This window comes from Salvia miltiorrhiza, chromosome 8, assembly GCF_028751815.1.
Source record: "Salvia miltiorrhiza cultivar Shanhuang (shh) chromosome 8, IMPLAD_Smil_shh, whole genome shotgun sequence".
Lineage (NCBI taxonomy): Eukaryota > Viridiplantae > Streptophyta > Magnoliopsida > Lamiales > Lamiaceae > Salvia > Salvia miltiorrhiza.
Window position 1 is genome coordinate 3,470,115 of NC_080394.1, and position 17,936 is coordinate 3,488,050.

A 17,936-nucleotide genomic window follows, 5' to 3' on the forward strand; every position below is an offset into this window, starting at 1 on the left:
TTTTGTCATATTTTTTCTCTCTCATGCTAAATATGATTTCACTTGGAATATCTTTTGAATCTTTTCAAGTGTGTAGAGGAGACATTAAATCTAGGAAGTAACTTGTCCAACTAATTTTGTGGGTGTGGGAGCCACTCATATTTTTTTGTTAGAATTTTACAATTTCTTGATTGGCCAGCAATCATTATTCACCAGTCACATTCTCTCAATAATCAATATGGGATAGCAATAAGTTGCCATTGGTGTTTTGTATCTCTCGACTTTTTTTTTTCCTAATAGAAGAATTGGCCCACAATTTAAAGCACCTAAAACGATGCCGTTGAGCTGAATCTAATTATTACTTTACATAATAAAAATCATTTTTTTAGGGGAATAAAAATCAAATTTTAAAAGTATGGTGTGATTTGGAGCACGAGTTTCTTTGAAAAAATATACTCCATAATTAATAAACAATTTATTAGATGATTTTTTTAAAAAATATATTAAGTGTGAATGAAGTTAAAAATCTAATATTATGTATATTAAAATGTAAACACTATACTTATTGTAAACATATTAAAATAATTAAAATATTACACTTCTCGTGAACGAAAGGGAATAATTTTTTTATCATCAATAATGGTCGTATACTTTTCCTTAGAATGTTTTTTGCTAGTTGTAATGTGGGAATCAAATGGAGAAAGCCAACGCTTGAAAACTTTAAAGAGTCACGTTTGTGTGAAAGCCACTGCAATTGAATGCTATGGTCCCATAATTTCCAATTCCCAATTTCATGATCCTATCAATTGAAATTTTTTCTTCATTATTCCAAATTTATCAAACCTTCTATTTACAGAATAAATTATTTTGATTGGTTTTCTATGACATTCAATTCACAACATGGGTACACGGTATTGTAGGTAATTGGTGTTGGATTAAGGGCTCATTAAAACAACACAAAATCTTGGGTACACTTGGGTGTACCGTACAACCGGGTTGACCCGTATCCATAATAGTATTATTTATATGGGTTGGGTCAGGATATGAATTCAAATCAGGATATAGGTCAAAATTTTAGTGAAGATATAACCCGATTGTACGGTACACCCGGGTGTACCCAAGATCACCTCCATTAACAATAGGTTACATAGATGATTTCTTTTAAGATATAGGCTATTTGAATTTTCACACTTGATCTTGATACGATATTGGGGGAGCTTCTTATCCTCTTGTGATTGGGTACTCTTTTCATTTACTTTGTTTTGTTCTTGTGTGAGAGTTTTTGGTAAGATTTAGATCAGTCTCACTTCAGCACTCTATGTGTTTCGAATTCGAATATGATTGTTTTGACATTTTTTTTATTTACATATTTTAATTGTGTTGCTTTCTTCTCTCAGCTTTCTTGTTGTGGTATGTACGAATTTAATCCTTTAGACCATTTTATCATAATAAAATTTATTGTACGCACTATTTTTTTTTTTTTTAGTGATTGCATGGAAACAGAAGCTAAAGAATTTACATTGAGGATAAGAATAAAATAGATAGTTCGACATTTTTTATTTATGAAATTGTGAAATAAGACACTTATAGGACACATTTAATTTCAAATAAGGCATTTATTTAGAACCCAATGAGTATTACTTTAGGCCTAAAATCTGATTATTTTTCCTTAACTTATGGAGACCATTATGGAAATATGCAATTAAGGCCATCATTAACGTTAATGATAGTGTTTTTTGTGTCGGCCCAATAATGACTTTCTAGTGACTTCAAGTTGATAAAAAGTTGATATAAAAATAGATGTCCGGTTCAAATTAAACAAAATTTTCAACTAATCTCTTTCATACGCCCTAATTAACCATCCATTTTTCTTTAATATTTAATTAATTTTCTTCTTTCACACATTACTGATATTCTATCTAACTTAATTACACCGATATTTTATGGTTTATCAGTTCAGTCGTCGCTCCAAACACCCAACCACAACATATTATACAATTATTCTTTTATTATTATTAAATATTTTTAATTATGTTAAACATGCATTATAAAAAATCAAAAAAAGGACAAAATAATAACAATTTCAACATTACAAAATACAAACTAAGAATAATTACAACAATCGGAATACGAATTAAAATATGGCATTTGGCATTATCTATAAATTTAATTTACCATACAAATCTAATCCATCAGTTTTAATTAATATAACAATGTAAATAAAATGCTAACAATAATTAAAAAGAATAAAATAATTATAAAAAAATAGAAAAGCATAAAAAAAACAAAGATGAAAAATCTGCTTCGGGTCAGTCTCATTAAGCCCATGGACGGTCTGTGAAAGTATGTATTCGCAGTTTGTGGATGACCATAACGTGGCTGCATAGATTTATTTTAGGAGATTTATTTTAGGAGGTTTGTAGAATATTCAGATTGAAAAGAATCCGGTTCTGTGAAAGTATGTATTCGTAGTTGACATTTCTGGAGGAACAAATGCAATTTTATGTTTTAAATATATTATTTTTTCAAATAACAAAAACGGCTGGCATAATTTTTTTGTGCTGGAATCCATTAATTCTTTGCTTGGGGGAAAAGAGATTTGGAATCAAATTAGTTTCTAGCATATATTTCTGCTAATGCACTTATTTTTTATTTATTTCATCCGTATAGAAATATACTCCCTCCGTCCCACGAATTTTGACATGTTTGATTTCGGCACGAGAATTAAGGAGTTGTAGATTAGTGTTTTAAGTGGGTAGATAATAAAGTATAAAAGTGATAAAGTAGGAGATATAATATAATAATTAGTAGTATTACCTTATTTGGAAATGTGTCAAAATTCGTGGAACGACCCAAAAAAAATACGTGTCAAGATTCGTAGGACGGATGGAGTACTAATCATGTTTGAGTTTGATTTATTTATTTGGCTAAATATGCACTGCCTTATTAAGCAATGAAAGATGTTCCATTAAAAAAAAGTGGAGTTAGCTACTTCAAAAAAATTAATAGCGGCCTCAATTTTTTGGGTTGATTAAGTTTTGGTCATTAAATTAATGCGTATACGTATCTATTCATTATTTTGCTTTTAAACTCTATAATTGTACACTATTTGCATGGAATAAAATTTAAGAATAAATTATGTGAACAACTTTGAATTGTTCTTATTCTCATACCAACATCTAATGTGACAGATTTCTAGTTCTCCTCCACCAAAAATAATTCTATAAATGGTAAAACTCAAAAGCTCATATGGTTTCCAAGAAAATTAATTAAAAAAGTATCTAATCGAAGCAAAATACTTCTTTTCTCGATTTCTTTTGTTGTTGTTTTTTAGCACAAAATCTAATTAGAAAACATCAAGAAAAGAACCCTCGTGATTCTGTGCTTTATCTTTTTCCCCCAAATCTTTTACACTTTTCTTTGACCTTTTCTTGTTTTCATACAATGATGCTCAATTGCAAATGTAATATAGCAATTCAATGTTCACACTGAGAAACATATATATAGCTAGTTATTTTTATTTGTTCCATATAGTAATAAATTATATGTATGAATTGATGTACTTCATTCAAATTTAAAATTTTAGATTTGGTACAAAAAAATTATGCTTATTTGTGTCTATATTAGAGTTGTTTCAGTATACTTTGAGCATAGCTAGCAATTGGTCGCAATAATTACAAAGTTGCTAATCCACAAACTAGGCGTATACAGACGAAATAGTTTGTCGGTAATATGGCACACTGACGAACCGTCTACAACAAACGTCCAACGCTGTCAACCTCATCAGTAAACGGTGCACCGATGGATATCTATCAATTTTTAAAAATAGATGATTTCGTCATCAGATTTTTCATTTTGTTACTTTAACAAAAAGTGGTGATTTGAATCATCAACCCAATAATAGAAGGGAAAGCTCCTTATTAATTATGTTGTGCTTCGTTGTTTTGTTTAGTAAATGTATCTATACAATATCGTAGACTAATTATAATTTGGACCCGCATATTAATTACCCATTCAAGATCTCAATGAGTGGATTATACCCTATCGAACATGCTTTCGAATTTTAAAATATAATAGAACTTTAGTTATAGTTAACAAAAGTATGAATGAGATAGTATGATTATATTTATGATTAACAAAATTAATGATGAGTTTGGTTTAGAAGCAATCCATTATTAATAAACCGCCACCATGAGGCTAAGGCTGCCGCTCGTCTTAAAAAATATAAGAACTACTTGAAATGATGTATTGCATTAGAAGATGGTGTTGTGGTATACAATATACATGGATGAGTTAAAGCCAAATATCTATTTTTTCCATATCTTTTTGCATCTACAAGCAATTGTTCTATATGGTCGAACGTATTAGAGATTGTCCTAACAAATGCATGATTGGGTTGTTCGTGTTGATGAGGACGAATTTGTCTATTATCTTGCGAGAAAAATGAGAAATAAATACTCTCTTCGTTCACGATTAGGGATGGCAATCAGGTACGATGGGTACTGATAGTGACTATCCATACCCATACCCACGAACTAAATGGATAGTGGTTTTTAACCACGAAACTATCCATGGATATCAAATGGTATCCAAACCCGCTATCCACGGATACCCGCTACCCGTCGGGTATTCACGAACCCGCTATCCGGCGGGTATCCGTCACCCGCTATCCGCCGGATACCCGTCACCTATTATCCGCCGGATACTCACGAAACAAAATTTAAATATAAATTTACAACAAATTTAATAGAAAAAAAAATCAACACAAATAACATAGTTCAAATCCATATGTTGAAATCCACAAAGAACAATGTTTAAATTCAAATTCATCAACTAAAATATAAAATCCAACAAAATTCTATAATTGCTCAATAAAATTCAAATTTAAATTAGACTGTTAGAATTTGGGTCTTAGACTCTTAGTTCAGTTTCTGTTTGGGCCTATTTTAAGATATAATATGCTAGCCCATAATCTCAAAATATATATTCAAAGCCCATATTTTATGGAATTTTTTGTGGATATTTGACGGGTAATTCACGGATAATTGATGGGTAATTGGCGGGTATTTTTCGCGGGTAAACGGGTTTCGCGGGTATGGTTAGTAAGTATCCAAATCCATACCCACGAACTAAATGGATAGTGAATTGCAACCACGAAACTATCCGTGGAAATGATATCCAAACCCACCCTAATAGGTTCGGATTTTCGCGGATATCCGTTACCCGCGGGTAGATTGCCATCTCTATTCACGATAAGTGTATCGTGGACCAGTTTAAAGAAATTATTGAAAAACGTGTATAAAGTGTAGAAAATGGTCTCACATAATTGATTTGTTAGGTAATTGATAAATGGTTTGTGAGATGTTTGGAAAAGAAATAAGAAGCTCTTGATGGCTCTTTGGTGTTGTACTACTTGGCTTATTTGGAAAATGCGGAATGAGAGTAGATTTGAGAACAAAAGATGGGAGAGTGCAAACTTGTTTGGAGAAATCAAAGCTAGAGTGTGGAGTTGGGGTAGAATTTTTGGTTTTGTTAATGATGGAGTTGGGTTTCATAGGTGGATGTCGAATGATGAATCCCCGATGATTTTGTAATCTTCTTGGTACTACTGGTGCCTTATCGTTCTATAATATTTATTTTCCTTATCAAAAAAAAGAGATGTTTTTTGTAAATATTGTATGAATGGAGTAAAATATAAAAGTACATGTAATGATAAAATGAAAAGATCACAGTTATTAGAGCATCTACAATCGTGAGTCGGCACCTCCGGCTCGCAGGTGGGCCCCTCCGTCCGAGCCACCGGGCTCTACCGTCGTCGAGCCCCACCTCCGCGCCTGACTCGTCCCATGCCCCACGACGGTGTTTGCACGCGCCTCACTCTTCGCTTTTTTGCATTGAGCGCGCGCATTTGAGCTTTCAGCGCACGTCAACCCTCTCCTCGTCGGATGCGTACTCGCTTCATGAGTTTGTTGCGGATGTTTTTATGAACGAACGAAAATGACAAAAAAATTATAATTATCGCTGCAGGTAATATACTTTTGAAAATAAAAAATATTAGCTAGAAATACAAAAGTCAAAGTCAAAATAGTGGATTTATTGAGATGACAGCAACCTTAATCCGCGTGCCGTTGAGGCTAAAATTGGTTAAGATTTGGACCACCACTTCTATATTTTGTGCTTATTTTTTAACCTTTTACGCGTTTGTTTGTTGTCGTTGAGGCCCTCGATTTCAGGCTTTCCACGTGCACTTTATACCTTCATTTCAATTTTTTTTTTTTTTTATCTAATTTATATTCAATCTTAGTTACTAAGATTTAAGATGGAAAATTAGTCAAGCTATTAAATTATTTAAGCTATCTACTACCCAAGTTAGAGATACTTCGCTAGAAGTTTGTCTCAGAATTATATTTAATTTAAATAAAATCTAAAGTTGTTAGCTAATTTCTTGATAAGCCGTAAATGCGCGCTGTGATTGTATTAATTAACATTAATTAACAGATGTAAGATTGTAGCCCACATAAATTAAAGAATAAAATATGCAAATATTTCGATGTAAGAGCATCCATAACAGATCTCTCAAAAGTAATCATAACTTTAAATTTGAGCTAAAATAATAAAAAGTAAGATAAAATGATCATTCAACAGATCAGCTATATTAAGTTGAGTCCACAAAAAAATTTACACTCCTTCAAATCTAATCCTAAATTTACACCCCCTTAAATCTAATCCTAAATTTATAAAATAGATAATGAAAAATAGGATAGTTGTTGTGTGGGAAGACTTTAGGAGTATTTTTAGGAGTAAAATTTTTAATTAATTGACAAAAAGCTGATATCAATTAAAATTTTAAATTTAAATATACTTTCTATTTACGTGCAATTAACTAGTAATCTAGAAAGGGTTGAAATACGCACACGAGTAAAAGTTTTATATTTCCATTGTAATATTTGAGCAAATGTAACTTTCATCGTCTTTTCGGCCCCACGAGTCTTTTTTCTACAAAGAAAGATGCAAATGCCATTTTCTTTTCCCTTTCAATTGATTTAAATCAATAGCTTGTTGTTCTTTTGTCACAAAGTGGTTTTGGCGTGCTCAAATCATATGAGAATCTATTATTTCAATTATTTTGGATTTATGAAGAGAATATTTATTAATAAAATAATGTATATCCGTCATTGATTCTTTTGAGACAAAACATTTTATATATAACATGTATACTATAAAACTAAAAGAAGAAGGGAACAAGTTTGATACGTTTAAATAGATAACCATACACAATTTAATTAGCGAATGATGCTCGATTTTCCACCAAATGCATATTTCGATCGAGTTCAAATCTATACTGTCTTGTCTTATATTTTGTTAGAAATGTGGTACACGTGTTGGACGATTACAACTCGATAAAACGAAATACAATAATATAATGAGAAGATACAGAGACTGTACTGACTTCAATAGGATAGAAACAAGATACAAAACTAACACATGAACTACAGAACTTAAGAACAATATTAGCGAATTAATCAGACGACATAAGTATAGAACCTGCGAATGTACCAGATGACAGAAGTTTTGAAACTTATAAACGAACTAAAGTCGAGTCGAGGAGACTTCTTTCTACAAGACATGTTACGACCCGGCTAGCGCTCACGATATTGGCGTAATGCATGTCCCCAAAGATAAAATGACTTACGTTTCTTCGATATCAGCCCAGGCTTATATAGTTGCATAGTTCGTTTTGCTCACATATATATAGTCATTCTAGGGGGAACTTGTAAGAGTACAAATTTGATGAAAACTATGAATGGAACCATCAATCTTATTAATTTTCGAAGGTTATGCAGCTAGAAGGCCACCAGCCTGCTGAAGACCTGTGACGCCCCAGGACGAAGTACAGAGTGATCGTCGGTGCAAAAGAGGCACGGACAAGGAGCGGCTTCGATTAAGACTTCCAAGCGGAGGGGCGCAGGGATGAACCGAAACACACCCGAACGAGAGGGATTCTGAGAATATGTTGGAATGGGATGACATATTCGAGGAGAGCTTAAAGGATTTGATTGAGCTACTCATATCAACAAGATGCATCTTCTTTTCTGGTGCCCACATGGAAGAAACTCCAAGGTTAAGCGTGCTTGGCTTAGAGCAATTTCAGGATGAGTGACCCCCTGAAAAGTTTTTCGGGAAGTGTGCGAGTGAGGACAAAAAGACTTGTGTTGGTTAGTGGGGACAACCGTCTCACATGCATCTGAGAAATTAGATATTCGTCGTGATACTGCATGTACCATTAAAGTGAAATTACAATGATTTCTGATTTAATTGAAAAATAAAGTGAAAATTCGGTTATTGGATATTCAAACTGAATCATGATTATAGTTTAGTAATTAAGGTTTCGTAATAAGAGCCAAAATAACCGGATATTTTGTTTGACATAACTTTGGATTAGTTCGGTGCTATGATGCACGGATTCTTCAAAAATTAGCATGTACGGCAAATCGGATTCTTTTAGGGTGCGATTCTCGTCGGATTCGCACCCGATTCGCCACGTGGCGTATCTTTTAAAACAATTTGTAAAAATAAACCGGATTCGCAAATTCCATAGGCGAAATTCACGTATCTCGTGCACGAAAGGTCTACACAAGGTTATTTTGATAATTTTATTTTCAGTTATGACTTATATATTGGACTAATAATATTTGAATCGTTATATTGTTGCTCAATTAACTTATATAATTGAAAATGCTTAACTTTTGGGTAAAATAAAATGTAAATTACATATAATTAATTTAAGAAAATTTAAATTGTATATATTTTATAAGCATTATATATCATAAAATTTTAATAGTTAGATGTATCCTTGCCGAATCGCACCCTATAATTTTTAAAAATCCGTATCCCCGTACTCGATCGTATCGTCCCCGCATCCGCACCCCCGTACCTATGCAACATAGGTTCGGTGATGTTTTATCGAAACTTGTTACTTATTTCCTTCTTCTTAATAATATGATCTATTTTAAAGGTGATTTTAGCAATGTTGGCCAAATAAACCAAATATGAAAATAAATTTTTTACTAGCTTAGTTCAAAATGACTAATTGGCTTAGGGTCACGTGATGATACATTGCTCACCTAAGGAAATTTCGTAATCTATACCTAATAATAACAATAGTACTCCCTCCGTCCCATTATTGAAGACACACTTTCCTTATTGGGGTGTCCCAATAAAGACACACTTCCAAAAAAGGAAATAATTAGGCAATTTAATTGGTAATTAACATAGCTTAAACCATCTCTTCCCTCTTCTCATTTCCGCCTCGGTCTTCTCAAACCATCTCTTCCCTCTTCCCTCTTTCCCACTCCTCTCGGTTGCACCGCCCTCTCATATTTCCTCCGCCGCCCCTCTCTCGTCTCCGGCGACCCTCTCTCGAGTGTGGTGTGTTGGTGTGCTGGGGGTATGAGGTGGAGAGGAGCAAGCCGGCGGCAATTCCGCCGAGGAAGGAAGACAGCGTCGGCGGCGAAGAGTGGTGGTCGGCGGAGATTTAACTTTCCGGCGGTGGACTAGGGTTTGCAGCGCGGCGCCCCTCCCCCTCTCTTCTCCTTCTCCGTCGCCGCCTGCTTCTCTTTCTCCAGCCGACGTCGGCTTTGGGGCCGTGCCGCGACCGCCTTCATTCTTCCCCTCGCATCTCTCTCTGTCCGACTCCTCTCGGTTCTCCCTCATCTCTTTCGCTCATCTCTCTCTCCCTAGACTCTGTGTCTGCCGCGATTCGATTTTTGGGTTAGGGGCTAGGGTTTGCCGCGATTCGATTTTTGGGTTCGATTTTGCAGGTTCGATTTTGGTGTTGATTTTGGGTTTGATTTCTGGGTTTGATTTGGGGGTTGAATTTCTGAGGTGGTAGTGGTTGTCGTAGGCGGCGGCGGTGGTGGTTGTCGGAGGTGGTGGTTGTCGGAGGTGGTGGTCGTTTGCAATTTGATGCTAATTTTGAATCAGTTTTTTGTGCTAATTTTTTTGGAAAATTTGCGATTTCTAGTTTGTTTTTCTGGGCTCCATTTTCGGCAGCATAGCATAGGGAATCGGTGGTGGTGGGGGTGGTCGGCGGCGGCGGCGGTGGTGGTCAGTGGTGGTGGTGGTGGTGGGCAGTGGTGGTTCCGAGAAATGAGAGTTGAGAGTTAAGTCCCTAATTAAATACACACCACAACACTTTATTCCTTAAACTACCTCGTCTTAATCTCCGTGCCCAAAAGACCTATGTCTTTATTAATGGGACGGAGGAAGTAATTAATAAAATAATAAAATTTCTAAAAGTACCCATAACCGAAATCTAATGATTGACATAAAAAATAAGAGTAAAATTTTGGAATAGCCAAAATGGATCATAAAACACAAATTATGGTCACTCATTGAAAAAACATAAATTTTGACCATTTTTATAGCTTTGGGACGTTTTTGCCCTTAATTGGGCGGGCTGGGTAGGGTCAGGAGCGCGGGTCGCGTGCCGGATAGGATCAAGCACGCGGGTCGGGTTAGGCACTTATGGCACTAATAGTGACATAAGTGCCAACGAAATTTTTTTTTACTCCCTCTGCCCTGTCTACCCTTCAGACCCCCGACCCCACCCACCCCCAAGCCAAAATAAAAAAATAAAAAATTACTCCCCCTAGATAAAAATAAATCAAATTTTACTCTTGTTATTTTATTTTATGGCACTAATAGTGCCATAAGTGCCAACGAAAATTCAAAATAAAATAAAGTAAAATGGTCTTTTTAGCACTTATGGCACTATTAGTGCCAAACATGCAGAACAAATATAGAAACAACAACATCATCTAAACCCTAAATGGAACATTTAAACCCTAAATGGATAATCTAAACCCTAAATGGAATATCTAAACCCTAGGGGAAGTGTTTAAAAAGTTCATTTTGGCTTGGGGGTGGGTGGGGTCAGGGGTCTGGGGAGGTAAACAGGGCAGGGGGAGTAAAAAAAAATTTCGTTGGCACTTATGGCACTATTTCGTTGGCCTAACCCGACCCGCGTGCCTGATCCTACCCGGCACGCGACCCGCGCTCCTGACCCTACCCAGTCCGCCCAGTTAGGGGTATATTAGGCATATTGCCTAATTAATGGCCATAATTTGTATTTTTTCAATTAGTGGCCAAATATTGTGTTTGCATGTTTAATGTGGTCATTTGACACCATTGTTTCTAAAAAATAATTGAATTAGAAAATCTCGTTTTTCGCAATCAATTCATACACAATATGTCCTGTTTGACTAATATAGAATCAAAATTGTAATTATAAAAATAAAATAAAAATATTGGATCATAAATTCATAATTACGAAATATATATCCCTTAATTCTCGAGTCAATTTCAACTTTTTCTACCTTGACAGAATCTCCACATTTTCTGTTACGAATCCACCCCCGTATTTGCCAATATTTACACAAAATGCCATCTCCCTTTTTCATTTACCCTTATAAATATCCCTTTCAAAAAGGGCCCGCATTTCCCACAGCGTATCAGATTAGACCTCCAATCTGTCTCTTCTGCGCTACACGCGCCGACTGCAACTCAGCGGCGGGCGACTCTCGTGTCGGCGTCCCAGCCGTGATGCGTGGCAGCTGCTAGCGGTGGAAATGGCTCGATCGCCTCGGGAACGATGCTGCTACTGCTGCTCCGCCTCTTCTTCTGCGTTGATCCTCCGTCTTCACATTTTCATCTCTGATTTTTACTACATCGACTCCTAGAACCCTAACCCCGGACGCCGAGGATTGCTCCGTCGATTCGTGCTGCGCAGGTTTGGATTCCGCCTCTCGCTGACCTACATTGCGATTGTGACTGTTTGTTTTATGGAGCTTTGGGGTTTTGATTGCGATGGTTGATTCGGTTGTTTTGTCCTTGTTGGTGTGGTGATTTGGAGTTTTAATTTGCTGTGCATGTCGATTTGAAGGTTTGAGAAATGGCGGCGGCGGAGGGAGTTGCGAAGCTTCTGTACATAGTGGTGCTGGAGGATGACGCGGCGCCGGCGGAAGTGGAGAAGAGAGGTCCGCCGTCGTTCCGCTACACGCGTTCGGTTCTGCAAAGTACTCTGCAGCTAATGGGTTGCAAGGCTCGTCATGCCTTTAAGGTACCCCTGTGATTCTGTTGCAGAGTTTTTTGTTAGGGTGTTCTTTAATTTTTCGGTTTTTTCTCATATACGAGAGCAATCAATTGTCGTTTGGCTTACATGCATGTCCGTCGAGATTCAGACCGTAGGGGCGTCGTATATCTCGAATTCAGTTTTGTTGTGATTTACGATTCTAAACTTTTGAGTGACCAATTCCCCTTTTCTGATTTCATTCTTTCTATGTTCTTGATTTGCTATGTCTTGCTAGTCCTTTAGGGCTGACATCAGCTCGTTCTAGTTGGGGGTTTGGGGAATTATTCCAAATTTCTTTCTAGTTTTTGGGATACCTTTGTATTTTTTGTAATATTTGAGCTGTAGCGTAATAGTGAAAACGACATTCTTATTTTCCTTTTAATGAAAATGATGTAATTCGTGGCCATATTGTGTTATACCTGCTCGAGGGTAATATCCTCATCTTATAAGCGCTTCCTGTCTCTGTGTGTATGCATGTGTTTGATCTTTGACGTTTTTCAACAATTGATAATATCTTTTGAACTAGTGCTATTAGGAGCTGGATATTTCTTTTATCATTTTAAAACCTAGATATATTATAAGGATCTCATTTGTGTTTGAAAACTTTAGTCATAAAAGATAATGTGCTGAATCTGCTACTAGAATGTGACCTCGTGCATTTCTAAGTAGCTGTACCGTGAGTCCTTTATATGAAGTCATGTTAGTTGGCAGTTGCATTTTAGCGATTGAAAAAATCAGAATGGTTCCTGTTCCTCCAGCATTACTCATATTGGTATTCAGTACTGGAATTGCTGTTTGTTCAGATTAGCCAAAGGGTACTTGAAATACTCAGAAGTGAAAGCTTTGTGGATAAATTGGCTCCCGAATGTATAGAGGTGTCACCACCACGGGGTGTCAAAGTGCATCCTCAAGGGGATTCTGAATGCTGTGTTCATGCATGCTCGGACAAAGGTGATGCTGATAATATAACAACGGAGGAAGATAAAAGCAAAAGCGACAGCAAGCCGTTTGAATTATACAAAAGACGCACAACAATGGTTATCAGGAGGAAAGTATTTCTAGATGTTGTTTGTGAAGCTCTCACAGAATACAAGTATGTTGGGCCAAACCAGAGGGCTGATCTAGTCTTAGCTTGCAGGTAAAGTATTTGATACTCGACTAAAACCATTTCGCAATGGGAAAATGTGAAATTTCATTCACGATATTATATGACTGATGGTTGACGATGTTACATCTTTCTTGTTCTACAGCTGTATGTTAAATTGTTCCTTTTCCATTCATTTTGTCTTATGGTTGATATAACATCTTTCTTGTGCAACTATCATTTGGAAATCAATTTATACAACAACTCATTTAGATCGCCCATGCAGAATAACAAGATCAGATGTAGAGTTTCTGAAATTTAATTTCTCTGGAACTAGTATAGTTTTTTCTTTGAAATATATTGTGTGTGCATGTCTTCTTTCAATTTAAACTCAAAATCTTAGGATGTTCATTTCAATGGATGTTGTTTCATATCATTCTTAAAATCTGATTGCTGTTTCAGAATCAGAGAAAGAAAGGAATCTGTGACTGTATTACTCTGTGGCACGAGCGGCTGCGGAAAATCTACTTTATCTGCCTTGCTGGTGGGTTTTTCCATTCCAGTTTCCTATGTGTTGATTTACTTTCTGTAGTAGTATATTCATGATCTAGTTTTCATGATGGTGCCTTGAAGCTGCCATCTCTAATTGTTTTGATCAAGACAAACCACCACAAACTGTTAATGGGTTGTCAGTCTTAAGTTTCTTTTCATGTTTCTCACTGAAAAGTTAGGTTTTAGTTTCTACTGCTATCCTTTGGTTTGTCTCCGTGTTGCTCAATCTATAGTTCCTCCAGATCTATGCTTATCAAACCTTCGACTTGAGTTCCCAAATTTCTTGTTGAAATTTCCTTTGGTTTGTCTCCATGTGGCTCAATCTATAAGCATAGATCTATCCTTTGGTTTGTCTCCGTGTTGCTCAATCTATAGTTCCTTCAGATCTTTGCTTATCAAACCTTCGACTTGAGGCCCCAAATTTCTTGTTGAAATAGATATTCAGCTAATGATGGTTACTTGTACAGGAAAAAAAAGAAATTTCTTACTATTTTGATTAATACCGTTGTATCAGTGGTGGCTTTAATCTTTATTGGCCTGCCTAAATTTTATTGTTCTGGAAGATACCTTGGTATATTGGCCTTGACTTTTCACTAGCATTTGTGTTTGGTCCTAATTCTTCTTCACATTATTATTGTAGGGAAGCAGGCTGGGTATTACAACTGTTATATCTACTGACTCAATTCGGCATATGATGAGAAGTTTTGTTGGTGAAGAACAAAACCCTTTGCTCTGGGCTTCAACTTACCATGCTGGTGAATATTTGGATCCAGTTGCAGTTGCAGAGGCAAAGGCCAAAAAGAAAGCGAAAAAAACAGCTGGTATTTCTGCTGCCTCACCTGCTAAGGATGAATTGCCCAGTAATTCTTCAACTGGAAAATCTGATGGAAGTACAACCACCAGTGATTTGATAAGTCCAAAGCGGATGGCAATTGAAGGGTTCAAAGCACAAAGTGAGATGGTAATTGATAGCCTCGACCGGTTGATAACTGCGTGGGAAGAACGAAAAGAATCAGTTGTGGTTGAAGGGGTTCACCTGAGTCTCAATTTTGTGGTAATTATTCATACTACTTGAAGCTGATTCTAGATTTTGTTAAACAAGTGATTCTTTTGAGAATACTGATTTAATTATAGTGGATGATAATTTAATTGTTATGCAGATGGGGCTCATGAAGAAACATCCTTCAGTTATACCGTTCATGATTTACATTGCAAACGAAGAAAAGCACTTGGAAAGATTTGCTGTTCGTGCTAAATACATGACATTAGACCCTGCTAGGAACAAGTATGTTAAATATATCCGGAACATAAGAACAATCCAGGAGTACCTCTGCAACCGAGCAGATAAGCATTTGGTGCCAAAGATAAACAACACTAATGTTGATAAAAGTGTGGCAGCCATTCACGCGACGGTCTTCAGCTGCTTGAGAAGGCGTGAGGCAGGTGAGCATCTTTACGATTCGACCACAAACACAGTTCCCATTGTTGATGAGGAGTACAGGAATCAGTGTACTGCCAATTCATTGAGCTCCAAGGGAATGTTTCAGCTGATCCAGAGGCAAGGTTCCACAAGGCAGTTAATGGCACTTCTGAATGATGATGGCTCCGTGGCAAAGGCATGGCCAGTTGACATCCTAGGTAGTAATGGCACACACATTGCGAACTATCCTACATGGAACGGGATAGGGACGCCTATGTATGGACCCTTGCAGATTGGTAAAGCAGAGCCCGTCAATCTGCAGTTTGGTCACTTTGGTATTAGTGCTTGGCCTGGTGATACTGGAGGCACAAGTCACGCCAGCAGTGTGGATGAGTCGAAGGGTGAGCTGACCGACACTGGTAGCAGATACTTGTCATCTTGCTGCAGCTCACCAAGAAATTCTGATGGCCCTGCTAAAGAGGTACAACTTTTTGGTTTATATTGGGTAATAGTAGGCTGCATTTTTCTTTTATGATTGATTAGCCTTTGTTTCTTTTCCCCGCCTTGAGCAGCTCATGGAAGAACTCTCCGTGCACGGAAGTGATGAAGAGGTTGACGAGCCGCTGGAGGTGGATAGTGACGAGGATCTTAGTGATGGAGAGAAGCAACTCCAAGAAGAGGTAAGTATGCGCGCTACTGTTATTTGTTTTGACAAGTCAGTTTCTGGCAAAGAGCTGATAACTCGACTCGGTTTGTGATGGGACGTATTTCAGTTGGAAGGCTCCGTGGACGAAGAATCCACCAAGTCGGACGAGGAGTATGACGACCTTGCGATGCAAGACAATGGGTATCTGTCCGATGATGATGAAGAGCTGAAGTCCAACGATGTTTCAAAAGAGCAATCAAACGAGATAGACGTGCAACAAAAAATGGAGGTTTTCGAGAGAGCTAAAAGCGAGCCGTTGCCGGATTCAATGATGCGTCGTGCCTTGGCACCTTTCAGAGAGAGAAAAGCAGCAGCTAGTGTGAGATTAAGAAAGCGTTCTCAGAGTATAAATCGTTGAGGGTGGTTGTCTCTGAATTCTCTGTTAAAATTTTCCACACTCTTCAGCTACTACTAGTCTGTTTTATGTATATATTCTTTGATTACTAGTCTGTTTCTTTTGGATTTTTCTAACTGAGTTTGGATGCATTTGAGATTGACAAATTGCCTCTTTTCTTCTTTTACCCTCGAGGTTGAGATCCACAATACTAACTCTCACCACTCGCTTTTCTTTTACTGTAAATTTTCCATAGGGTTATTGCTGCATAAATATATACCTTGGGAGTAATTTTGATTTTGAACGCGAACTTTATAAAATATCAAAAAATATACAGAGAAATATTTTTCTGTTTAAATTGGACAGAATTGTGAAATATGACTTTTTAAAAAATTCGTGAAGCTAGATGGCATACTGCTGCGCAACTAGGTCTCATGTCGAAGGAAGGTGATAGGCGTTGGATTCCACCGCGGCGAGGGGTGTTTCGGATGGATGTTGATGTATCTATTCATGCTAGAGGGTAGTTGGCTGGTGTGGGCTTTATTATTAGAGATTCCAGAGGCAAGATTCATGCTGCCGTGGCTAGACGTATTGGTCGAATGGAGACTACGCTTATGGGAGAATTACATGCTGTCTTGTTGGGTATTGGCTATTGTATGGAGAATGATTTTTGCCCGCTGCTTGTCTACACCGATTCTCTCTTGGCGGCGCGTGTTCTTAGCGAGCAGACGGGAGGGATGGATTCGTTATGCGATGAGCTTTATGACGCTTTCGTCTGTGCGAAAGAGAGGATTGTGCTTGAGGTGTGTCATGTTCGTTGGGAAGCTTTCCCATTTTTTTGGCAAATGTTGCTATTTCTTTTGACGATGTGATGATCTGAAAGTCCGATTTTCCCCTGGGGTTCACAGATATTGTGCATCGCGATTTGAATTAATATAAGCTTCAGGTTTCTCTAAAAAAAAATTAGGGCTCATAGCTAATATGTTGTCTTCTAGATTACTCCGATTAATAAGTTTATGTATTTATTGATATGTTTCTAAATTCGTACTTAAAATTAAAATTAGTCTAAAATTAATGTATTTATATGCCAATAATCATTTTCAATATATTCCGATATCTTTGTGGAAAAATTTAAAGGTTGAGCAATAATATTGTTTTTTATTTCTATATTTTGGTGGTTTGAGAATTGGATGTACCAAGAGTAGTTATTATATATATATATATATATATATATATATATATATATATATATAGAAATAAAAGCACTATGGTTTTGGAGTTTGGAGCCAAATTATGGTAGGCGTGCGTCCAACTAAACCCACCGTCAACAACATAATCAACAAATTAACCCATCATCACATCTTTGATTAATTTTTTTCTTCTTAAATTCATAGCTAAAACTTGATTAAGTTGGACTAATGATTCAGATCTGCACGAACATACAACTTAAATAATAGTAATAAAAAGCAATATTTACACAAAAAAAAGCCCATAATAATTATTGAGCAACAAGAACTGGACCATTTGAACTGTGCCCACTGAAAATTCTCTGAGATGTCCAATTAAAATTAAAAAGGCAAAATAAACATTGTGGGCACACATATATAATGTTATGTCATATGTTTGCTTTAGTACTATATATGGCAGCTACCACAGATATATATCCAAGATTGTGATGCATCCTACATTTTGGTGGAACCCTCTCTCTATATAGTATTATTCATATCT

At 36.6% G+C, this 17,936-nt stretch overlaps 1 protein-coding gene across 1 annotated transcript; it reads left to right on the forward strand.

The window, feature by feature from the left end:
• The first annotated feature begins 11,467 nt into the window (after positions 1 to 11,467).
• LOC131000075 (P-loop NTPase domain-containing protein LPA1 homolog 2-like) lies at positions 11,468 to 16,395 on the forward strand. The gene is made up of 8 exons (XM_057925840.1): positions 11,468 to 11,770; positions 11,924 to 12,100; positions 12,916 to 13,250; positions 13,659 to 13,740; positions 14,389 to 14,802; positions 14,909 to 15,649; positions 15,741 to 15,848; positions 15,942 to 16,395. The coding sequence occupies exons 2-8, from the start codon at positions 11,933 to 11,935 to the stop codon at positions 16,230 to 16,232; spliced, it is 2,139 nt and encodes a 712-aa protein (XP_057781823.1). The 5' UTR covers positions 11,468 to 11,770; positions 11,924 to 11,932; the 3' UTR covers positions 16,233 to 16,395.
• The last annotated feature ends 1,541 nt before the right edge of the window (positions 16,396 to 17,936 follow it).

Excerpts from the sequence above, each read along its gene's own strand:
- LOC131000075 (XM_057925840.1), top strand. The coding sequence starts at position 11,933 with ATGGCGGCGGCGGAGGGAGTTGCGAAGCTTCTGTACATAGTGGTGCTG. Across the intron at positions 12,101-12,915 it reads AGGCTCGTCATGCCTTTAAG|ATTAGCCAAAGGGTACTTGA; the intron begins GTACCCCTGTGA and ends CTGTTTGTTCAG. Across the intron at positions 14,803-14,908 it reads ACCTGAGTCTCAATTTTGTG|ATGGGGCTCATGAAGAAACA; the intron begins GTAATTATTCAT and ends ATTGTTATGCAG.